The sequence below is a fragment of the Selaginella moellendorffii genome, unplaced genomic scaffold, assembly GCF_000143415.4.
Source record: "Selaginella moellendorffii unplaced genomic scaffold, v1.0 SELMOscaffold_14, whole genome shotgun sequence".
Lineage (NCBI taxonomy): Eukaryota > Viridiplantae > Streptophyta > Lycopodiopsida > Selaginellales > Selaginellaceae > Selaginella > Selaginella moellendorffii.
Window position 1 is genome coordinate 1347781 of NW_003314275.1, and position 25718 is coordinate 1373498.

The window sequence follows — 25718 nt, forward strand, 5'->3', positions numbered from 1 at the left end:
TACTGCAACACGGAATTACATTAACCTTACAACAAATACTTCAAATAGCACCATATCTTAAGAGCCAAATACTAAAGATTTGTTGTCCACAAATTCCTGATGCTCGCACTCAAGAAAAGCAATTTCCATCTAAAACTGAGAAAGAGGATAACGTAAAAATCCAACCTGAAGATTACGATGATAATGTACCTTGTATTGACCTCAACATAGGCAAGAATCAAATCAATGGAGCAATACTCAATGGAGGCTCAGGCGTGAATATCATCAAGCATGGTATATGTAAAGCAATGGGACTTGGACCTATACAACCTGCTCCCTTTAATGTCCGCATGGCAGACCAACAAGTTGTAAGACCAGCTGGCATAATAAGAGATATCACCATTGGAATCAAAGGACACAAGTTCAAGATCAACTTCGTGGTATTAAAAATGCCAATTGAAGAATCCTCTTACGAACTCTTACTTGGAAGACCATGGCTAAACAAAGCAGTTTATGCTCAATATTGGATGGACCATGAAATTTGTATACAATCAGACAAAGGACAAACGAAAATAGCTACAACTACAACCAGGAAAATTCCGAAAAGATTTCAACCAATTCAAGCCCAAGAATACAATTGGCAAGAAGGCTTGGACGACCACGAGGAGGCACAAGAAAAACGAGTGGAAGTTCAGGACGAACAAGGAGAATTCCAAAAGGAAACTCCAAAGGAACAGGGACTTGTGGAGCATGAGAACACGCAGGAGGAACCACCCCATGTCGAAGAAAACCCAGAGGATCACACGCAGGAAATTCCACTGCCAGAGATACACACTCAAGACGAAAGCACTCAAATTGACAAAGCTGATCCGAAGCAGCCCCCGGAAGCTCAAGTTTGCAGTCTTGAGTCAACAACACAAGACTGTAACCTTGAGCCCGAAACGGTTGTGATAACCGCCACGGCCAAGGACAACGACAAGGGTTTCGACAAAGCAAGTCACGGGCTCTCACCAATCGACGAAGCTGACGAGATGGACACCCGTGGACAGCAGGATGGAGCAGAGCGACACCTCCACAACTGCCCTCCACGCCGCTACACACCGGAGAAACGAGGCCGTGAGGAGCAGGATCGCAGCAGTCATGGCAACAAGCTTCCCCACAACTTCCTGCAGCAGTATCACGACTCAAAGCTTGCCGTGTACACTCGCGAAGGCATCAAAAGCTTCTACGAGAAGACGTTCATCAAGCCGACGGAGCAGCGCCTTTCCAAGCTTGAGGACGGATTTAAGCAGCTGAACGCCGCCATCAAGAGCATCCGCAGTCATGGAATCCCGACTCCGAAATCCTGTAAGGAATCTTTTGATCTTGCGTAGCAGTACGAGCAGGAAAATGCAAGGCTCAACAAGGAGCTGCTCGCAGCAAAAGAAAGAATTCGCGCACTCGAGGAAGCAACTCAGACTTATGACGAGGAGGAAGAGGAGGAGGAACCGCATGAGGGAACTACCCACGATGCAGCGATGGAGCAGTGACTGCGGGACGCAGCACAAAGCAGTCGTGGGAGAGTGGAGAAGGGAGAAAAAGACAAGCTCGAGGATTCAAGCTTAGGAAAGTAAACTTGAGAGGTTCAAGGTTAGGACTGTATTCCTAACCTTGACATGAGCAGTAGCAACTATAAAAGTAGGACTTAGAATGTTTTTAGACTTATCCCTAATACAAAATACATTGCAATACATCGTCTTTCTGCCTATCTCTTCGGCCCTTCACAACAATGTCTTACTTACCCACCGCCTTCAAGGGATCAAAGGCGTGGGACTAGCACCTTCAAGCACATGTTCACAATCTCTACTTGGCTTGGCACAAGCAGGTAAGTGCACTCTTCTTGTAGTGTAGTTTTAGTTTTAGGGACTAGATTAGATTTGAAACTCCTAGGAAGATCTCGTGTGGACGTTTCCTCCCAGTTTAGAGATTCCAGGAGTTTTCAATGGTAGTCATATTAGAGCACACCTCTATTATTAAATTACAACTCAAAAAGACTTTGTCATGTGATCAAATCTAGGACAAAATAGAAATTGTACATTGCTAGCAAATATTTGCAGAATGTAATGAAGATTTACTGCATCCATGATGAACGGCTGTGATGAAAGTTAGGTTAGGGTTAAGGCGGCTGCCGGTATTAGGGTTTTACAGAAAGTAGAGTAGGAGATTAGGAGTGACTATGGGATCCATCGGCGTCAAATAGAATGCCGCAAAGAGTAAGTTTTTTTCTCCTCCACTCCCATGCCACGCCCAGTGCCACCACGCCCAGCACTGCCGCACCTAGCACCGCCACACCCAACGCCACCACGCCCACACCACGCCCAGCGCCACCACTACCCAACGCCGTCGCACCCACGCCACCCAGCACCACTGCTGCCCAGTGCTGCCGCGTCCACGCCACACCCAGCCCCGCTGCTGCCATGCCCAGCCCCGCTACTGCCATGCCCAACACCGCCACTGCCAAGTGCCCGAGCTGGGCATTTGGCCGGGCACTCCGCCCGGGCCGGCCATGGTGTTTGGGGGTGGGCCGGTACGCTGGTGAACCAGTGCCCGTGCCAAGTGCTTGGGCCGGGCACTCTGTGCGGGCCTGCCACGGCACTTGGGGGTGGGCCAGTACGCCGGCAAACTGGCGCCCACTCCAAGTGCCTGTGCCAAGTGCCTGTGGTGGGCACTTGGTGCAGGCCGGCCACGGAACTTGGGGCGGGTTGGCACCTGTGCCAAGTGCCTGTGGCGGGCACTTGGTGTAGGCCGACCACAGTGCTTAGGGGTGGGCCGGTACACCGGCGAACCAGCGCTTGTGCCAAGTGCCTGCGCTAAGTGCCTGGACCGGGCACTCCACATGGGCCGGCCATGGCACTTGGGGGTGGGCCGGTATGCTGGCAAACTAGCACCCGCGCCAAGTGCTCGGGCTGGGCAGTCCGTACGGGCCAGCCATGGCACTTAAGGGTGGGCCAGTATGCTAGCGAACCAGCGCCCGCGCCAAGTGCCCGCACCAAGTGCCTAGGCCGGGCACTCCGCGTGGGCCGGCCACAGCACTTGGGGGCAGGCTGGTACGCTGGTGAACCAGCGCCCGCACCAAATGCCCCCTTGTGGGCCGGCCACAGCACATGGGGGCAGGCTGGTATGCTGGCGAACTAGCGCCCGCACCAAATGCCCAGGCTGGGCACTCCTTGTGGGCCGGCCATGGAACTTGGGGGTGGGCTGGTATACCGGCGAACCGGTGCCCGTGCCAAGTGCTCCACGCTTCTTATGCATTTTTATTTTAAATTTTTTTTATTTTCAGAAACAAAAACAACTACAAAAGGAGAAGGATGTTGGATCAAAGAGAACAAGACATGAAGAAGATGAGATCCAGGATGACAATTAATTTGACTTTCAGATAAAGATTTTCACAGCAACAACTCTGCCGTTTTCGCAACCAAATAGCTCCAGTCCACATGCACCCCCATTTTTGCCACCACCACCATTACCATCGCCACCACCTTCACCACCATTGCCATCTCTACCTTCATCACCACCATTGCCATCTCTACCTTCATCACCACCATTACCACCACCGCCATCATCACCATTACTACCACCACCACCACCATCATCACCACCAGCAGTGCCATTGCAACCATTGTCATCACTACCATTGCTGCCACAACCACAAATGCCACTATTCTTAACATATTCGCAAAATATGGCAGAAACTAGCTACATTACGGAGTAGTGTTTAGGTGTGCCTAACAGGGTGGAGCACAAGCAAAAATGGTCACTTGTCCTCGTCCAGATGGTTAGGCGCATAAGGCTGGTAAAAGATCACCTGAAAGAAGAAAGTTTCTCAACCAAGTTCTCAAAACAGTTGAGAGTCACCTTTCCTTGCATTTGAAGTTGCCATGCTTCCATATGTAATGTAGACCAATCATCCTCACCAATGGATTCGACTAAACCACAGAAGCACACCTTTGTAAGAGAAGAAAAGCAAGTTGGAAAGCTCTCACCTCTTGACTCGATCCTATACGCAAGCTACTCAACATCCTTGGAAAGAAGAAAAAGCCGGTAACTGGCCTGCTCGCCTTCACTAGCATGGAAGTAGAGGAATAGAGCTCTACTCACGGAAGCTTTCACCAAAGCCTGCATGTTTCCTGCATTGTCGTAGAGATCATGCTCACAGTACCTTATAGCCAATGGATATGGTGGCAAAGAGAGAAAGTTCTCTTTTGTCCCCGGACGATGGCCGTCATGAAACGGAGAGAGCAAGATGTGAGCGAGTGCTTCGTCTCTCACAACTATAGTCCTGTCGCTAGCCTGGATTGGTATCACCACCCTAATCCAAAATAGACACTCGATACGTCATGACTTCCTATCCCAAACCCTTCGTTTCACCACCTCATAACAAAACTTTGTTACCGCGACTATGCTTGTAACTTCTTATTGGGACCCAAGAAATATCTGATCTTGAATCAAAATTCATGAGTTGGCTATACATGTTGGTCAAACTCCCGAATGTGATCACAATCACGTAGCACCCCACATCTTCATTAAAGTGGATAGAACTTATTCCTGTTGTATTGAACTTCCTAAGGCTCCATAAAGGCAATTTACCCTACAAAAAGAATGAGAAAATGAGCCATTTGTTGAAAATCCAGCTTGAGGCACTTCTATCCTCACTCCTCCAGTCTCAAAATCTAAAGAGGAAGACCAAGATTTTGAAGAACTTGCTTAATACTCTTATCAGGTTTATCACAAGATGAGGTTCATATGCTCAAGAATTCCATAACTTTCGAATAACACTCTTTTCTAACATCTCTTTGACGTTTGCATATAAAATCTTGATTTATTTGGGTGACCAATGATGAACAAGAACCTTGATTGAATAAACATCCCCAGTTGGAATAAAATCATATATTGTAATCTTGGCCCTAAACGACAGATCAAATTTAAAAAGATCAACATACTCCTTCATGAGCTGGTCAATTGCTACAACACAAAGATTATTAGAGGGATCGAAAAAAGGACAAAAGAAACAAGACAGAAATATAAAAGGAAGTAATGGGGAGGCAAAAGTGATGGAAGCAAAGGTAAAAGTAAAGGGACAAAAAAGTGCAAAAATGAAATAAACTGAAAAAATATAAGGAAATATGAGATAAGGGGGAGAAGCCTTAAAATTACACTTTGTAAGATTGCGCCACAACTAATCTATACCAAGGATGAGGTCAAAAGTTTGACTCAACACCACCTACAATGACTACAACTCAAACTTGAGATTTCCCACATACACAACTAGATCTACCTCATCCTGTGCACATGCATGTGTACGGCTGTTACTATAAAGAATGAAAATTCACTCTACTGCATAATGCAAATGTAAACAGTAATGTATGGCAGCAAGCCGAGTAATAGAAGATAAACTTGAGCCTATATCAACCAACACAAAGGAAATAATAGGGACTTCTTGTTATAAAAACGAGTTTGTAAAGTAAACATTAGATGAACTACACTTGATGATACTCCCAAAAGAAAGATAAAGGGGTCATTGATTTATTCACACAAGATCTCTCCAATACTCGAGTGACTCTTTATTTCTAAGAAGCATCTTTATATCTAGACCTTCCATTGCAACAGCACCAACATGATGTTATTGATGCCAAGGTCTCCACCTAGAAAATATAGATTGCTAATCTGAAAAACATTGACAACTCTAATAAATATAACCAACTTCATCACATGCTTAGTAGCAGACATCACAACCACAACCACATCCTCACCTTTGTCTTTAAACTTGGGCAGCAGCAACATCAACCTCTATTGGAATAGGACCATCTTCCACAGGAAATAGAGATAAAGGATGTGCAGTGAAAAGTGGAAAAGGTAATATTTTATAATGTTATGCCAAACAAAGAGCATCATCAAAGGTGGTTGAAGCAAGTGCATGCACAAGTCCTACAAGATTTTGATGAAGTGCTAGCCACAACATTCCTAACTTAATCTTCTCTGATATATTTGGCTCTACACAAAATAAAAGGCTTTGAAAACAAATGCCAAATTGTATCATGGACTCAAATGGCCTTGGATGAAGATGATGCAATTGTTGAAAGGCATCATCATAATTGTTAGGATGTCCAAATAAGTGTTTGAAGACGTTTAGGAGAATGCTCCAATCCTCACGAATGACTGCACTCAAACCATTGTAGGGCCATCCCTAGAGACACATGGGAAACTCATGTAAACACCGAGCATCATCCTAAGAATGATATATGGTAATCATCGTAAAGTGATCCAACTAATGGTACACATCATCCTTAGAATTCCCACAAAAGAACTCTGGTTGGACGCAAGAAACAACAATAAGAGCAAGAGGAATTATACCATATGCCGTGAATGTTACCATCAATTGAGTTTGATTGTTCAATTGCAATCACATAGCATCAAGCAATTGCATCAACTACTACTCCAAAGTTAGAGGAGGAGGAGGTTGTTGCTTTGCCATGAAAATGAATAAAAAGGAAAAAGCAAAAGATAAGAAGTTGAGAAAAATTATAAAAAAAGGGAAATCTAAACAATGCAAAAGTTAGATTTAAACCAAAATCCCAAATCTTAACACTCCTTAGGGACAATTAAAGTTGCCCTTCATTTTCACTAACATGAGTGCATGGAATATAGAAAGAGAATATAAAATTATATATATCATTTAGCCCAAAAACCATAGTTTATATACAAGAGCAAATGGTCCAAATTCCAACCAAAATCTCACTATACTAGTATTAGTATATGGCATCATAGCCCCTCTCAAACACTTCGTCTCTAGATGAATACCCCACCCTTCCATCATTTCTATCCTCCTCTTCACTACCGTCATCCTCTTTCGACCACTTTGAAGTAGGCAAGATGGTTTTCTTCCACGTATCGGTAGATACACTTGGACCTCACATGTTGATATTAAGCCAAATTAGTCACATATTTATGTTATAAAGATAAATCATATTTTTCTTTAATGATCATATACTGGAAGAAAATTTAGTGAGAGTTCCAACTAATGATTTTTTATTGTATCTATATCTCTCCAAATAACCAAAAAGGTTCCTTATAATAACTATATTATGAGTATTTATAATTTAACTTTACTATTATATATTTTAGCAAAAAATGTGCCTTATAATAACTATATTATGAGTATTTATAATTCAACTTTACTATTATATATTTTAGCACAAAATGTGCCTTATCATGATTAGGTAGAATGTCTATAATTTATAATTAGAACATTAATTTTATTGCATATTACAAATTAAGTGGTGGAATAAACTAGAAGAGGAAGTTTTAAAATTATAAATACAAAATAAATCTAAATGCATAACAACTGTTAGATGGTAAAATATTTCAAAAAATTCAATCATATTCTATATATTCACTTAAACCAAAAAGTAAATTTAAGCCGTTTATAAATTATATAAACATGTTTATAATTTTTAAACTCAAAAGTAATCTAAAAGAATATCAACCGTTAGATCATAAAATATGCTAGAATATCCAAACAAATTCTAAGTATATCCATCAGTCATTAAAATCATCACTCTGTTAGCGATGCGACCCAATGCCGCCGAGGGATTCAGGAGTTCCGGCGCTTGCAGCTCCTGCAGGAGGGTCCGAGGCCGTGCGGCTTCCTCTTTGATCGACAATAGTGACGGCGATGGAGCATCCAAGAAGTCCGAGGTTCGTATCCAAATTCCCGGTAGGAGCTCGCGCCTGGGCGGATTCAGCCGCAATGGGGCAATCTATTCTTCCCAGAAGAAGCAGCAGCAGGAGCAGCAGCAGCGCGGATTCTTGGAACTGGAGGTCGTGGTGAAGAAATGGGATGGGAAATCTAGCTGCAGGGAGACCGTGGGAGCCGTGATTAAGCATTTGAGGGATGGAGGAGAGGCGCTTACCTTCTTCAGGTGGCTCCAGGCCAGGAACTTCAAGCACGACGTCTTCACCTACAATTGCCTGCTGGATAAGCTCATCCGGCACCGCGATTTGAAGCAAGCCGGCCAGGTTTTCGAGAAGATGGTCGCGCAGGGCGTGGTTCCGAATGGATTCACGTACGCTGTTCTCGTGCAATCGTCGTGCTACGAGAGGAACTCCGACGAAGCCGTGAGGTTTTTCGGTGAGATGGTGGACAAGGGGTTCAAGCCGAGCTCCACGCTCTACCAGAAGGTTACCGAGTGTCTCAAAGCCACGGGGAAAGAGGGAGAATTTTCCAGAGTTTTTGGAAGAGATTTGGAGAAGCGAGTTGCGGTGGAGATGATGCTCAAGAAGGCATTGCTCGTCAACTTTGTGATCCAGGACAAAGCTATCGAGGCTTCAAAGCTGTTTAGAGCCATGGTGAAGAGCGGGTGTAAGCCCGACGCGACGATCTATAGCTACATGGTGCTGGCTCACTGCAAGCTGGAGAATCTCGACGAGGCCTTCAAGCTCTTTCTCGAGATGGCGGTGGAGTCGAAAGCTCCCCTCAACAACGTTGCCTGGACTGCTTTCCTCAGCGGCCTTTGCAAGTCGGGAAAGATCGAGCAAGCTTTCGAGGCATGTCGGACGATGCAAGAGAGCTTGAGCTCATCGCAGCCCGTCTACGACATGCTCATCCGGCTGCTGATCGAGAGCGGCCGTATCGACAAGGCCGAAGAGGCTTGCCTAGAGATAGCAGGAAGGAACATCCAGCCGAGCTCGGGGACATGTCACAGCGTGATCCAGGAGCTCTGCAAAGCCGGGAGAGTGGACAGCGCTCTGAGCCTCTTGGAAACGATGATCAAGCGTGGCTACTGCCCGGACATGGCGACTCACTCGATGCTCATCAACGAGCTTTGCAAGGCGGACAAGATCCAAGAGGCACAGGAGTTCTTGCAAGGCATGGACAGGAAGATCAGCAGCCGTTCTAGCAGCTGCTTCTCCTACAACTCGCTCCTCAACAGCCTCTGCAAAGCCAAGAAAGTCCACCAGGCTTTCGCCATCTTCAGCACAATGGTGAGCGAGAGGAGCTTCGTCCCGGACGTGGTGAGCTACAGCATCCTCATCGATGGCTTCTGCAAGATCGACGAGCTCGGCCGCGCCGAGAAGCTCTACAAGCAGATGATCGACCTCAACTGCGTTCCAAACGTGACGACTTACAACGCCTTCCTCAATGGTCTGATGAGGAAGGGCCGCATCGCTGACGCTCAGGGGGTCTACGAGGAGATGGTCGCGGCTGGCTGCTCGCCGGACGTGATCACCTACAGCACGCTCATCCACGGCTTCAGCCTGGCCAGGAAACACGACCAAGCCCACGAGCTGTTCGAGACGATGATCAGCCGGGGTTGCCGTCCCAACGCCGTGACTTACAACTGCCTTCTCCACGGCCTGTGCAAGGAGTCCAAGCCCGACGAAGCTCACGAGCTCTTCCGGAAGATGGTGGAGCGGGGCTGCGATCCAGACAGGGTGACTTACACGACGCTGCTCTACGGCTTCTGCAACGTTGGAAAGATCGAGCAAGCGGTGGAGGTGTTTGACGAGATGGTGAGCAAGGGCCACGATCCGGACGTGGTGGCTTACAACTGCCTGCTCAAGGGGTTCTTCCGAGCAGGGAAGCCTGGCGAGGCCAAGCAGCTGTTCCAGGTGATGGTCTCGCGGCAATGCAAGCCAGACACGGTGTCTCACAACATCATGATCGATGGCTTGTCCAAAGCCAAGCGCCTGGACGACGCGGTGGAGGTTTTCGAGAGGATGGAGCAGGATCACGGGTGTTCTCCGGATCTGGTGACTTACAACAGTCTCATCTTTGGGCTCTGCGGCGAGCAGCGATTGAGCGAAGCCATGAAAGTCTTCAAGGAGATTGACAGGCTCAAGTTGTCCCCGGATCCTCACGCTTTCAACGTTTTGCTGGAAGCCATGTACGCAGCTGGCCATAAGCCATTTTCTTCTTCTTCGTCCTCTCCCACGGAAAACCATGTAACATTTGTAGAAAATGTGGAATAGTATACCAGTTCGAGATCAGATTCAAAGATCCTCCCGCTTTCAACGTATTGATGGAAGCCATGCACGCAGCTGGCCATAAACCAGTTTCTTCTTCGTCTTTTTCATCTTCTGCGGTGGAAAAAAAATGTGGAGTAATATACGAATTCGAGATCCGATTCACATAAAAAGGAGGACCTTGGAGAAAGGTTCTGAAAGTCGATAGTGCCAAAAAAGTACTGGAAGTGCAAGAGGAGAAATAAGATCTTGGAGAAAGTTGACAGTTCACTGAAAGTTCAAGAGAACTATTAAGTGGGAAAGTTGACAAAGGTGATGCTAACTCTGATAATGTCAAAAGAGCGAAAGAAGACAATGTGAATAAAGTCAAACCAAATGTATCTGTTAATCTATGACAGGATATTGTGCTATGGAGAGCAATGTAGGAATTTGCAAGAATGAGCTCCGAAATACTTACGTATTTACTACGTATACCGGATAGGATCAAGCTAGATGATTCAAGCAAGTGTGCTGTTAAAAATATTTCCTAACGAATCTTTATACGCGCAAGCATACCGCATGAGTACGATAAGGCGCGACTTTCGGCCAGTAATTTCTTGGAAATACGGCCAAGTTGCCCTAAACACGTGGCATTCCTGGCGCTGGCCACGTCGCCATCCTCCGAGTCAGCCGGATGCGTTTCCTGTTATGACATGTGCCACGCGAGGGAATTTTTTTTTTTTTTGCTTTGCTTTTTGGCTTTCTTGTTTCTAGGTCTGGACAAAGTCGTTGTTCTTCGCGAGCGCCTTTGCTCCGCACGATGGGATCGTCGGGACGGGCGATCTCTTAGTTGACTTGGATCTCTCCATTTTTTTGCTGCTGTCGATCGCCGGAATGCCGGGCGGCGCTGCTTTATAAGCTGCCCTATCGCTGCAAAATATCCGCGCTCTCGATCGATATCGCATCGCTCTTCCATGGATCCATTCCTCTAGTATTGGATCACAGCAGCAGCAGCAGCAGCGGCGGCGGCGGCAGCTATGGCGGCGAATTCCAATTCCACCTGCAAGCTCGCGTCGACGACCTCCCATGGCATCTGGCAGGGCGATAATCCCATCGAGTTCTCGCTATCGCTCCTCATTGTCCAGATTATCCTCGTCCTCACTGTCACTCGCGTTCTTGGCCTCCTTCTCAAGCCACTGCGGCAACCTCGGGTCATCGCGGAGATTATTGTAAGTTCTTTAGATAGCGCTAGCGCTTGTTTCGATGATAAGCTTTCTTTCTTTGCTCCGAGAGAGATTTGTTTAATCGAGAGAAGCGGTGGCCAGTGGACTGATCATAATTTTTTTTTTCACAGGGTGGTGTGCTGCTGGGTCCATCAGCACTGGGGCGAAACAGCGATTACTTGGCGAAGATCTTCACCAAGCAAAGCCTTTCGATCCTCACCACCTTTGCAAACATGGGGCTGATGTTCTTCCTGTTCATGGTCGGCCTGGAGCTCGATCTAGCATCGCTCAAGCGCACCGGCAAGCAGGCCGCCGCCATCTCCATCGCTGGGATCTCTCTCCCATTCGCGGCGGGAGTCGGGGTCTCGTTCGTGCTCCACAACACCGTCAACCCCGACACGAAGCTCATCCCCTTCCTGGTTTTCATGGGGGTGGCGCTCTCCATCACGGCATTCCCAGTCCTGGCACGCATCCTCGCCGAGAGAAGGCTGCTCACCACCGACGTTGGAAAGATGGCGATCGCCGCCGCCGCTGCCAACGACGTGGTTGCATGGATCTTCCTCGCGCTGGCCGTGGCACTCTCCGGGACGGGACGGAGTCCGGCAGTGGCAGCATGGATTCTTCTCTGTGGAGTGGCGTTCGTGCTTGCGATGTTCTTGTTCGTCAAGCCACTGATGGCCTGGATCGCTAGCCGCTCTCCGGCCGACCAGCCAGTCAAGGAGCTCTACGTTTGCATCGCACTGGGGGGAGTGTTAGTGTCCGGCTTCGTCACGGACTTCATCGGCATACACGGCATTTTTGGAGCTTTCGTGTTTGGGCTTATCATCCCTGAGGGACACTTTGCTCACGCACTCATCGAGAAGATCGAGGACTTCGTCAACATTTTGATGCTGCCCCTCTACTTCGCGGCCAGCGGCCTCCAGACCGACATTGGCAGCATCAGCGGAGCCCGCTCGTTTGGACTCTTGGTGCTCGTCATCGTCACGGCTTGTGGCGGGAAGATTCTGGGAACTCTGGCCGTGTCAATGGCGTATGGGGAGAACTTTCGCAAGGCGTTGACGCTGGGGTTCTTGATGAACACGAAAGGTCTCGTGGAGCTTATCGTGCTCAACATTGGCAAGGAAAGAAAGGTAGGCGCATTTCACTTTCTCGTTTACGCTACGTTAGGTGGCTAAACTACAAAAGCGTGATTTTGACAGGTGCTTAACGAGGAGATGTTTGCGATCATGGTGATTATGGCGCTGTTCACGACTTTCATCACGACACCGGTGGTGATGGCACTCTACAAACCAGCCAGAGACCAGGTACCGTACAAGCGGAGGAAACTCAGCCGTCTCTCACCGATCGACGAGCAAGGAAACAAGCAGCTCAGGGTGCTGGCCTGCGTCCACGGCATGAAGAACGTCCCGACAGTGATGAACTTGATCGAGTCGATCCGGGGCAGCAACCGGAAGGAGCTCTTCCGGCTCTACATCCTCCAGCTGGTGGAGCTCACGGAGCGATCGTCGGCCATCATGATGGTCCAGAGGGTCCGGCAAGACGGCCTCCCGGTGTCTCGAGCGGGGGGCTCCTCGTTCGCGGTTGTCAACGGGATCGCGGTAGCGTTTGGAGCTTTCGCGCAGCTCAACAAGGTGACGCTGCGGTCTCTCACCGCGATCACGGCACTTCCAGACATGCACGACGACATCTGCACCACCGCGGCCAACAAGCGAGCAGCGGTCATCATCCTCCCGTTCCACAAGTACGCTCGAGCCGATGGCCTCCTCGAAACCATGCACCCGGGCTTCCAGACAGTGAACCAGCGTGTTCTCGTCCACGCGCCGTGCTCGGTGGGGATCCTCATAGACCGAGGAGCTTCCGCACACCAGATCTCCTCCATGAACGTCAACCACAGCGTTGCGGTGTTCTTCTTCGGCGGTCCAGATGACCGGGAGGCTCTAGCTGTGGGAATGCGAATGGCCGAGCATCCGGGGATCAAGCTCTCGGTGGTGAAGTTCATGGTCGATCATCAGCAGCACCAGCAGCAAGAACAGCAGCAGCAGCAGCACGTCGTCTCGATCGACGCTGCCGGCAGTGGCCTCCACGATCAGCACCACCTTGGTCACAGCGGCAGGCGTTCATCCGACTTTGCGTCCATGATTCCAAGGCTTACCTCGGTCGACACGAGCTACCATATCGCGCCAGGAACCATCGCCAAGGAGGAGAGCGCTCTCGACGAACAGGCATTGGCGGGGCTCAGGGAAGTCCTAGAAGAACAGAAGGACAAGGAGGAGCGTTGGATCTTTTTGGAGGAAGTGAACGTGGACGGCGATCCCATCCACGCGGTGATGGGCGTGGCCAGGAAGAACGAGCACGGGCTCCTGATCGTGGGGAGAGGTCGCCGGCCCATCGCGGGGATGGCGTCACTGTCGCGGCGGCAGGCCACGTATGCGGAGCTGGGCCCAGTTGGCGATGCGCTGGCAGTCGCGAATGAAGACGTGGACGATCGCCACCATCACCGCGACAGGCAACAGCAGGCCGTGGTTAAGGCGTCGGTGTTGGTGGTCCAGCAGTATGATCCGGTGCTCGTGCCTGGTAACCATGCCGACGTGGGGGCGGCGCCCACGGCCAAGGTCTCGGAGGGAACCAGCCCATGAAAATAGATAAGGAAGCCCTGCTTGATAATAACGAAAAAAGGAATACTTGCTGTATATAGATGAAAAAAATACATTTAATGTACATTTGCTGACGTGTTAAGTGACTCGGCTCCATCTCCAAATTCGTCGTCAGCAAATTCTTTTTTTCGTTCTCATAGAATTGTTAAATAGAAAGAATTGTTAGTCGTATGTTCTTTTTTTTCTATGTAAGCAAAAAAATATGGGATTATCATGAAACCGACCTTAGCTCAGTTGGTAGAGCGGAGGACTGTAGTTGCTCAGCAATCCTTTGGTCGCTGGTTCGATTCCGGCAGGTCGGACTCAACCTTTGTGTTTGTGTCAACGTGGAGCCGAGTCAGTTGACACGTCACATAGAAGCTGGCCCTCATTTTGATAGTGGCCCACTTTCGCGCACAGAACTTATCACTGTCAACAATGACACCAAAAAAAACGAGCAGAAAAAAACACCAACATTTCTCTTTCCCACAGGAACTTCACTTTCTCTTTTTACCTAAGCATAGTTTTTGTGGGGATGAAAAAGGGACCTTTTAGACGATAACAAAGCACCAAAACCTCAAATCAAATCCCACAGGACCTTTACTTTCTCTTTTTACCTACTAAAAAGCGTAGTTTTGTGGGGATGAAGAAGGGACCTTTTAAACAATAACAAAGAACCAAAAGCTCAAATCAAATCAATCAAGGTCCATTTCCATGCTTGAAAAATGACCAGAAGAAAACAAAACACAAATTACGAAAATGCAATCCAAAGACAAATTCGAAGACAACACAACAATCGCTTTTCATTGTTTGGTTTTTTTAATTTGAGTGTCAATATGCGGCCTGGAGATTGTTTGTGTACAGCAGGACATTCAGGCTATCAACCAAGGAAAACACCCAAGTATACGTTTGGAAATACCTTTACAGGTACTAACTGGCATACGCCAATGTATGTGATCATCGTGTTGCCATTGCCAGTGGCCGGCAAGTATCAAACAAGTTGGCAAATGGCAATGGAATGTACGTGGTATTTTAGCTCGATTTGAACGTTCGGATCCAAACAAGTTCAGGTGGGCGTACATTTATTTTTGTTTCAAAAACTTTAATAAAAACATATGTGCACATGTGATGGATTTTAAAAAAGAAAACAATTACAAACAAGAAATTGAGATCACGAGATCAATCAAAATGTTGTTTGTGTGGGATCATGCAAGAATCAAGGACAGCATATGCTCGGGATCAAGCGCCGCCACCCACCGTTCATCCTGACAGCTGGACAAGTCCCCGGCCGTACGATGAGCTCTCCGCCACGTGGCAAAATTAGAGCCGTTAGATCTCTGGCGCGCGATGGAGCTCTTTTTCAACGAAAGCGTTTTCTTTCCGACCGTGGAGAGCTCAAAAGCGAGGCCCAGAGTGGGTACTTTTTTCGCCTACCAATCTCGAGATTCCAATCCTTTCCGCCGCTGGGAAAGATTGGAGGATCTAGGAGATAAGTTAAATCAATTGATCGATCTGAGGGCGGAGCTTTGTGGATGGATGATTGATCGATGGGCGCTTGGATCGCGGAGGAATTCCACGACCCACATTGCCGGTTTGTCTTGGATTGATTCATTCTCTCCTTTCTCCTGGACTCTTGCCGCAATTAGGATGGAACACGCGAGAAAGCTCTGTTCTTCCCTGGATTTAGATCGCCCATTACGAATCGCGGTGGAGTAGTTGCAACAGCCGAGCACCAATTCCAGACATTCCCATCGATTCGCCAGGAATTCCCCCCAGATCCAAATGCCTATCACCGGCATTCGCCGCGAGATCCACTGAGAGATAAAGAGGAGGAAAGACGAAGAACGCTACGCATCCAATCGATCAATCCATGGACGCCGCCAAGAAGCTCTTCGTGGAGGTATGCAATGCCACAGATCTAATGCCGAAGGACGGGGAGGGATCCGCGAGCCCCTACTGCGTGCTGGAATTCGATGGCCAGCGCCGGCGAACAGAGCCCAAGAGCAAGGATCTCAAGCCCACCTGGAACACGGTGCTGGAATTCGCGATCCAGGGCCCGATCGACGACAAGGAGATCGAGATCACGGTGCTGAGTGACAAGAAGACCGGCGGCAAGCAGCGACCACAGTTCCTGGGCCGCGTGAGGATCCCAGCCAAGAGCGCCGCCAAGAAAGGCGAGGAATCCATCGTCTACTATCCCTTGGCGAAGAGGAGCTTCTTCTCTCACGTCAAAGGCGAGATTGGAATCAAGATGTGGTGGAGCGACGAGGAACCAGCTCCTCCTCCCGCCGATGGCGATGGCGAGAAGAAAGTGGAAGAGGGCGATGCCAAGAGCGAAGAAGGCGAGAAGAAAACGGAAGAAACAGCCGCCGCCGCGAGCAGCGATCCCGAGAAGGAGGAGAAAGATGGAGGAGATGGCGATGGAGGGAATGTGGAGAAGAAGGAAGTGGAAGAGAAGAAGGAAGAAGAAAAGAAAGAAGAGGAGGAGAAGAAAGAGGATGGCGGCAGTGGCGGCGGCGGCGATGGAGAGAAGAAAGAAGACGACCCACCAAAGAAAGAAGTGGAAGAAGAAGCTAGCGGCGCCGCTACCACCACCGTGGAAGCAAAGAAAGAAGAAGAAGAGAAGCATGGCAATGGCGGCGGCGGTGGTGGCAGTGGCGATGGAGAAAACACGAAGATCGCCTCCAGGGCGGCGGAGTTTGTCCGGCCACCGCCGCGGCCATCGCCACCCACGATCGTCCCCGCCGGCGAGTTCATCCTCAAGGAGACCAAACCCATGATCGCCACCAAGGCGATCGGCGACAAGGTGGTCACCTTCGATCTGGTGGAGAGGATGCAGTACCTCTTTGTCCGCGTCGTCAAGGCGCGCGCACTGGCATCCAAGGATGCCGCCATCGATCCCTTCGCCAAGATCTCGCTGGGATCGCACACCGCGCGCACCAGATCCGTGCCCAGCACGCTCTACCCCGAGTGGAACGAGGTGTTCGCGTTTGGCAAGGAGAGGATGGGCGGCCCAGCGCTGGAGATCGCGGTGTCCGACGACCGCGATCCGGATTCCAGCTTCCTGGGCAGCGTCGTCTTCGAGTTTGCCGAGATCCCAGTGCGCGTCCCGCCGGACAGCCCGCTAGCGCCGCAGTGGTACCGCCTGGAGCGAAAGAGCCACCATAGCCAGAGCTCGCCAAGAACAGTCCGAGGTGATATAATGCTGGCGGTGTGGCTGGGCACCCAGGCGGACGAGGCGTTCACCGAGGCGTGGCAATCGGACTCTGGCGGATACGCGCACACTCGATCCAAAGTCTACCTCTCGCCCAAGCTGTGGTACCTCCGCGTGAACGTGATCGAGGCCCAGGAAGTCCACCTGGAGCGCTTCCAGCCCGAGGTGACAGTCCGAGCTCACCTCGGCTTCCAGGTCCAGCGGACTCGGGTAGCCAGCAACCGTACAACCAGCCCGTTCTGGAACGAGGACCTCCTCTTCGTCGCCGCGGAGCCATTCGAGGACGATCTGGTGCTGCGAGTGGAGGAGCGCAAGAGCGGCGGCGAGAAGGAGGAGCACGCGCTGCTGGGGCTCGTCCGGATCGCGCTCTCCGGCGTGGAGCGCCGGATCGACCACCGCCAAGTGAGCTCCCGCTGGTACAACCTCGAGAAGCATAGTGGTGGCGGCGATGGTAGCGAAGACGAGCAGAAGAAGCATAGCTTCCATGGGCGATTGCATCTCCGGGTGTGCTTGGATGGCGGCTACCACGTCCTGGACGAGCCGGTGAATCACCTGAGCTGCGCGAATCCAACCGCGAGGCAGCTGTGGAAGGCCGGGGTGGGGATGCTGGAGCTGGGGATCATCCGCGGCAAGGACGTGCTGCCCATGAAGAACAAGGAGGGGCGGGGGAGTACGGACGCGTACGTGGTGGCCAAGTACGGCTCGAAGTGGGTACGGACTCGTACGGTCATGGACAGCCTCAACCCCCGGTGGAACGAGCAGTACCGGTGGGACGTGCACGACCCCTGTACGGTGCTTACCATCGGCGTGTTTGACAACGCCCAGCTCGTGGATCATGGCCACCACGATCACCACCATCACCAAAACGTAAGAACTCTCTCTGGCCTCCTATATGATCGTTTAGTCTTCACTGCCAGTTTCTATGATCTCTCTTTGCTTCCCTTGATCTCTTTCTCTTTACGAAGATCTCTCTTTGCTGATCCACAATCTTTGATTGCTTCCTTTGATCTCTTTGATCGAGATCTTTAGCTATATCTCCACAATCTCTCATCGTTTCATATATCTCCACATTCTCTCTTTGATCTCTTTATAGCTCCACAATCTCTCATTGCTTTCTTTGATCTCTTTAGCTATATCGATCAAAACTTTGCGAGCTTTTCTAACGTTTTTCTTGTTGCTGTGATTGTGGGCGATCCATCCAATTCAATCCAATCCAACCAGGCCAACCGCGACGCCCGGATCGGCAAGGTGAGGATCCGGCTATCCACCCTGGAGAGCGACCGCGTCTACACGAACCGCTACCCGCTACTCTCGCTCCAGCAGTCGGGCGTAAAGAAGCTGGGCGAGGTGGAGCTCGCCGTACGCTTCACCTCCGCGTCCGTACTCTCCATGCTCCAGCTCTACTTCCAGCCGCTGCTGCCGCGAATGCACTACCTCCACCCATTGGGCGTCACCCAGGCGGAGATCCTGCGAATATCCGCCATGCGCATCGTGGCCATCCGCCTGGCGCGATCCGAGCCGCCCCTCCGCCAGGAGGTCGTACAGTACATGCTCGATACGGACGTCAACGTTTGGTCGCTTCGTCGCAGCAAGGTCAACTACTTCCGCCTCATGAGCGTGCTGAATGGGCCAATGGCGGTCGTACGCTGGATGGAGAACATTTGCCACTGGCGCAACCCGGTCACGACCGTACTCGTCCATATCTTGTTCCTCATCCTGGTGTGGTACCCGGAGCTCATCCTCCCCACGCTCTTCCTCTACATGTTCTTGATCGGGCTGTGGCAGTACCGATCCCGGCCGCGATCGCCGCCATCCATGGAGGCGCGGCTGTCCCAGGCGGAGGTCGTGGAGCCGGACGAGCTGGACGAGGAGTTTGATCCCATCCCGAGCGCCAAGGACCCGAATGTGATCCGGGCGAGGTATGATCGCGTGAGGATCGTGGCGGCCAGGATCCAGAATGTGTTGGGCGATCTGGCGACGCAGGGGGAGAGGGTCGGGGCGCTCCTGAGCTGGAGGGATCCCAGGGCGACGGCGATCTTTGTCACGTTTTCGCTGGTTGTGGCGGTGGTGCTGTACGTGGTGCCCATCCGGGTGATCGTGGTCGTGGCGGGGCTGTACGCGATGAGGCACCCGAGGTTCAGGGACCCGCTGCCGGCGGCGCCGATCAACTTCTTTCGGCGGCTGCCATCGCTGGCGGATCGCATCCTCTAAAGAAGATCTGGAGTGGAAGAAATCTCCCACTTCTCCTGGTATAGTTCTTACGCACCAGAAAAAGAACTCATCCTCTGGTGAGACCAGCAGCGAGTGATCGAAAACAAGGCCAAGCTCGCAGGGAAAGACCGATCTCAATGGAACTCTTCATGGTGCCACCCCGCCACCCCAATCATAATGTGCTTTTTAGGGTTCTTGGGATGGAATGCATATGGGTCAAGAGAGGCGATGATTTACGTCTAGTGCCGCTAGAGGGTGGGTTTTTCCTGGTAGCAGATGTAGCCAGGCACTATGGGTTAGCTCCAGAGAGTCTCGCTGTGGGTAGCTTAGCTCTCATCCAGGATTCTTATGGGAAATCACGTATGACGTTCGAGCAGATAATTGGTTTCGCTCGATCGTGTGGTCTGGGTGATGGATCGCAAGAGAATCCTCTCCAGATCAATGGGAGAAAGCAGCCGCTGTCTCGGAGAGAGGAAGAAGAGGAAGCAGCTGCAGCGTTTGCGGAGACCCCGCTTGGCAAGGCGTTCGACGAGGCCGAAGAACACATGTTTGAGGTAACGCGGGTGTGGAATTTGAAGAGAGCGAGAACAGAAGTTTTCTTGGATGAATTGAGGGAAGGGATATACGGCTACAGGGCGAAAATGAGAAAGTCGAGCACACTGGAGAAGGAGATGAAGAAGTTTGTGTGCTCTGTGCACATCATCTCCAGTAAACGTCTTCGTGATCGGACGCTTGATCCCAACACTGCCACGGGCTTTGCGACGCTGATCGATCCGGAAGGATTGTGTATCACAGTTGCCAAGTGTGTGGAAGAGCTGCGAGATGAGATGAAGATCATGGTCAAGTTCCTGGAGGAGGATGCTTTCTACGAGTATAAGATCAGTGAGCGTACCACTTACGGCACTGGCCCGATGATCGTGTACTTGGAGCCGGTGGTGGGCGTAAACTTTGGCCAGTGCATGTATGTCCATGGAGATGTAGATGAGTTTATGGACACGCTCTACACTTTTGGTCCCTCGTTGGAGATGGTACGTGGTGTTTACCTCGACCCAGATGTGGTACTGTTTGGCTCGCTTGCGCTACAGCCAGGTGCTCCAGTTTTTACCGAGGATGGAAGCTTGCAAGGAATTGTGATGAATCCCAAGCTTGGCAAGTTGGGACGGAAGGGCAACAACAAGATTACCACAACAAGAGCAGCAGCTGAGGAATCCAAAAGAGCCAAGTTAGAGGAGAAATTGGGCTATGCAGTTGGTAAATTAATCACACTTCCTTTCCTCTTTCTAGATGTTTTATATTTGGTTCTGTGGTTTTTCAGGACGGAAGCCTCGCTATCTGAAAGCTACAACGAAGAGTTTGGTCGAGCTCCTTGATCCTCATTCATCGGATTATTCCGGTAAGACGACTGACTCTCTCTCTCTCTCTCTCTCTCTCTCTCTCTCTCTCTCTCTCTCTTCTCTTTGTATGTCGTGTGTGCGCAGAGATAAAAGCTGTGATTTCTCTCAATCAAATGGTCGAGTATGTGACACTGGAAGGCCAAACATCTCGAGACGTTTGGGAGGACAAGCATCCGTTAGAAGGTATGTGCACATTTGTCTATGTTTTTGGATGCAATATGGTCTTTTTCAGATTACGTGAGCGAGTTACCTCGGATGGAGGCAGCGCCTTCCCACAGGACGCTAGCAAGGTATGGAAAATCTACATCTACTTGATCAAATACGGTTATAAAGATGTGAAGTAGCCGTAGGCGCCGCCCATTACCTTTACCAGCTGTCTCCGGATATAATGCACCGAGGCGTGGCAATCACCTTTCGCCCAAGCTGTGGTACCTCCTCGTGAATGTGATCGAGGCCGTGACAGTCCGAGCTCAGGTCACCTCGGACTGTTCTTGGCTATGGTGGCTCTTTCGCTCCAGGCGGTTCCACTGCGGCTCTAGCGGGCTATCCAGTGGGACGCGCACTGGGATCTCGGCAAACTCCAAGACGACGCTGCCCAGGAAGCTGGAATCCGGATCGCAGCATCCACTCTTTGCCAAACGCGAAACATCCAGATCGAAGGGGACGTGGTGGTCATTGTACGGCGGTGGCCGGACAAACTCCGGCGATTTTCCTCCATCGCCACGGTCGCCTTTGCCATGCTTCTCCTTTCCTTCCACAGTGGTGGTGGTGGCGCCGCCGCCGCTAGCTTCTTCTTCCACTTCTTTCTTTGGTGGGTCCATCGCCGCCACCGCCGCCACCGCCGCCATCCTCTTTCTTCTCCGTCCGCTTCTTTCCTTCCTCCACATCCTCCATCGCCATCTCGCGGCAGCGGCTGTTTCTTCCGGTTTCTTTTCGCCCTCTTCGCTCTTGGCATCACTTTCTTCGCGCCATCGCCATCGCTGGGAGGAGGAGCTTCCTTTGACATGAGAGAAGAAGCTCCTCTTCGCCAAGAAATAGTAGACGATGTATTCCTCACCTTTCTTGGCGGCGGGTCCTCACTCGCCCCAGGAACTGGGGGCGCTGCTTGCCGCCGGTCTTCTTGTCGCTCACTTGTCGTCGATCGGGCCCTGTGCGAATTCGTTCCAGGTGGGCTTGAGATCCTTGCTCTTGGGCTCTGTTCGCCGGCGCTGGCCATGCAGTAGGGGCTCGCGGATCCCTCCCCGTCCTTGGGTGTAGCATTGCATACCTTCACGAAGAGCTTCTTGGCACACATTCCCATTCCCAGCACACATACAGATTCCCAGCGCATTGAATTCCTTGGTACCACACGATCTTTGGGTTTCCCTGCAAATCAGAGGATCTCTAACTAATGTCCATAAAAACACTGTCGTAATGTAAAAAGGGCGTGGACACAACACTAGTTCATTGTGTTTGACTCTTTTTAGGGACATGACTCATGACCCATGCCATGTCAGCTATCGATTGCTCTCAATATTCGACCGAGTCGTTGTGCTTCTTGACGCCGGGAACCAGCCATTTGCCTCAATGGAATTGTCACCGACCTGAGAGAAGCAAGAAAAGTAGTGAAAGCCACAAATACCTTTGACATGAAAACTGTGTTGACATCGGGACTGTGTTTAAAAGCGTACAATATCTTTGTTCTTTCATGGTGGCTGCAACAAACAAAGTTTCAACGCCAAATGTGCGGTTGGACCGTAAATAAAAGGCTTTTTCAATTTTGTGGCATATTCTCTCAGGGAGAAAAGATTATCAGAGAAGACAATAATCTTGTCTCGCTGTTGTTCGTGAAAACGATGAGAAACTCACAAGCCCGAAATTTATTGGGGTTCATTATGTATAATGCCTGCACAGGAACGTCAAGCGGTGGTAAATAAAACGGAAATGAATAAGTACCTGTTGCTTTCTGTTCTCCTTCTTCATGTCAGAGAAGACGAACGTATTACCGATCTGAATTTTCTAGTTGGTCCAAAGTTGTACGAGGCGAACTGGCTGGATGTTGTGAAATGCGGCTACATTGCTAATGTTCAATGTGCTGAGATCTGGTGGCCAATGACTAAAGAATTTTACGCAGAATACCAGCGTGGCTGCAAGAAATTCACAAGGTGTAAGTCCCAACCGTATATTTAATAGCTGCTTACCAGTGAGTCCAAGTTTGCAGTGAGACTTGGTGATACTAATAACTTTACGAAACATATGAGCAGGCACCACATGCACCTACAAGGAAAAAAAGACGGTCAGTGGTACAACTTTGAAGAGAGTTGTATCACATCATCCATAAGAAGTAAGCCCCACTCGTGGCCTTTTATCAATTCAATTTTCGGATTCTTCTGATCTTTTGAAAGCAACCATGTTGTAGGTGGTCACAACGAGACTAACGTTTGCTTTGAACTTGTCGTTACTGTCTGACGTGAAACGAGAAATCTGATCGTCATGGATAGTAGACCAGAGTTTAAACTGAAAGGCCCACTGGTCGACCGACACTGTATTGGTGGCTAAGCAAAGGCAGCTTTTGCGAATGCGGCAGGCGGCTGAGACTCCCACTAAGGATTTACCAGCTCCACAAGGTAATACGATAATTCCAGACCTCACACTACAGGTCAGTACTAAAAAAATTGCAAAACATGGTTGCTATACACCATTTTCAAACACTTTGCTCAAGCTATAAGGTCGAGGTTTCAATTCAATGCTTAAGTCAGGATTGACCTAAAATCAGGTAACAAATCTCATGCGTTTCTTAAGTCATATTCCTCAAGCATCAGATAGTTTAAAGCACTTGGCAGGCACCTCTGCTTCACATGTTCTACCTGAAAAGTTCCTGTGTGAGCCAGACCGACTTAGAATAGCTACTTAAGCAGGATCAATTTCAAAAGAAATCACATCCTTCTCTTCTCCAGTAGCAACTTCATCCCTGGCGACCAAGTCTTGGACAACAACTTGTTGACCGTAAAACCGTGCCCCGCACTTGCCTAGAATTTGCCATGAGAAAAATAGACAGAATTTGAAAGAAAAACTTTCACATGCCTCGTATTATCGTTCATTAATTATCACTATATGAAACTAAAAGCTTTTGATACTTATGGTTTTGTTTTGTTTTGTTTAATAATAACATGATTTTTCTCTTTAAACAGTGTGCATGAAGGCTAGAATGTTTGCTCTATAAGAGAGATCCACCTAAGAAGAAAGTGATGAAGAACAAAAATATATCTTTTATAATGTTATAGAAGAGACTGATTGTTAAATCAAAATCCTTGCTTTTGACTAGAGTTGCTATATATTAAAACTGAATTGAGTTTAAAACCTTAAAAATTCTAATTTACTTACAAAATATTTCACATGTAGGGTTTACATTTTTTGAAATGGGAAAGAGCTTGAGTCCCAAAAAGTGGAAATGAAAATAACACATTAAGCACATCAGTTGATGGATAAATAGTGGTGGCTTTATTAAAAAAAAAGTAAATTAATCTTCTATAACAAAAAAAGAAACTCATAAATTTTCTCAATCACCTAATTAAAGGCAAGATTACATCAATTATCACATATTGTTTTGAAGTGATATATTTTATTGTGATATGCTAAAATGGTATTAAAGTTGTAAAAGTTTCTAGCAATTTAGTTATTTTTACTTTTTTCTGAGATTGGGCATAGTAATAAGAGTAGTAATAACCAAGGGAATTTTATCTGATTCAAATGTAACAACGACAGAAAAGGAAGATGAAATTTGATTGATAACTTATTTTTATGAAAATTACATAATAAAATTTTGTAAAAAGTTATGTTCTATTTCACCTATAGATCCACTAATGCCTCTTCCTGATGTTCCTCTAGATCCCGGCCCACTTACAAGAGAACCCTAATGGTCTTCCATTATTCTGAGAGGAGGGGATGCTTTGGCTAAGTAATACATTAATTATAATATTATAGTATATGGACCGTCCATTTGGGATTGAATCTAATTTATCCATTCTTATATAAAAGTAGAGGTTTAAACCCTAATTAATATACCTATTCCTAGAGCACTCACATTAGAAGAGCTGAAAGACACTGCAATTTGTCATTAAAAGATATAGCTTTTTGGCAGTGCTTTACTTTAGTATTTGGGATTGTGCTTTTTGTTTTTATTTCTTCATTCTCTTTTAGATTTAGATTTGTATTAACTTTTTGTAAAATCTAGAACTCTAGCTATTATTATGCTTAGATCTACTTTTTCTTTTAATCTTTATTGCATTATCTTTTTCTACCATACCATACCGTCATCAATTAAAGAGTGTGTCATTTGAGGCTACCAATGCTGCTTTGTTAGATCGAACTATAGGGTATCATTATATTGGTGTTACACCCATGTAGTCTCCAACTTTTGTGGGATAAGATTACATAACTCATTCTGTTCTCGGTGTTCTACCATTTTCCATTGATATAGAACGAGCTATGGATGATGCAGTTTAGTTTTTGGAGAATGTTTAAGGATCAAGTTTACAGGAAGATGATACTTACAAGCTCGAATGAATTCTGGATTACGATGAAAAACTTGATTATTATAGAGATAGCTTTAGCGCATGAGTTGAAGATTTTATGGGGTAAGTGTTAATCTTTCAATTTGCTATTTAATATTTTCTCTTTACCTTTTATTCTTTCCAAACCTTTTCTTATTTCGGTTTGAACCACCTTCTCATATTCTTAGTGTTTCTTCCTTATTTGCAATGTTTGGTTTTCCTAACATGTCGATTATTTATGATTTTTATGATTTTCATTCTCAATTAGTGTTGAATTGAGTGTTGTCCTCCTAATATTGATTTGAATATTGAGTATTCCCATGTTCCAATGGTTGAGTCACTTTTAGCCAAAATTTCAAATTACATCTCCACTTTTTAATGTTATTGAGAGCCTTTGTTTTACCATTGTTGCTAAGAAGTTTATGTATTCCTTTGAAAGTGTGAATGTTATTATTGATTTTCCCATCTCAAATGTTAAATTGTGTATTGAGGAGGTTAAATAGTGTGAATCTTTTGTTTATATTATAATGGCTAAAGTATTTTATGATAAA

At 48.3% G+C, this 25718-nt stretch overlaps 2 protein-coding genes and 1 non-coding gene across 3 annotated transcripts; all 3 read left to right on the forward strand.

The window, feature by feature from the left end:
* Positions 1-7584: 7584 nt before the first annotated feature.
* Positions 7585-10007, forward strand: LOC9646654 (pentatricopeptide repeat-containing protein At1g63400). Its single transcript, XM_024675064.1, has one exon. The coding sequence runs from the start codon at positions 7585-7587 to the stop codon at positions 9985-9987; it is 2403 nt and encodes an 800-aa protein (XP_024530832.1). The 3' UTR covers positions 9988-10007.
* A 751-nt stretch (positions 10008-10758) lies between these two features.
* Positions 10759-19463, forward strand: LOC9646655. The gene is made up of 7 exons (XM_024675065.1): positions 10759-11189; positions 11315-12313; positions 12383-13816; positions 14681-14743; positions 15031-15233; positions 15644-17897; positions 18252-19463. Exons 1-7 carry the CDS (start codon positions 10998-11000, stop codon positions 19239-19241), a joined length of 6135 nt encoding a protein of 2044 aa, XP_024530833.1. The 5' UTR covers positions 10759-10997; the 3' UTR covers positions 19242-19463.
* Positions 14057-14139, forward strand: TRNAY-GUA. The gene is given in 2 exon segments: positions 14057-14093; positions 14104-14139. It is a non-coding gene; the product is annotated as a tRNA-Tyr (tRNA).
* Positions 19464-25718: the final 6255 nt, after the last annotated feature.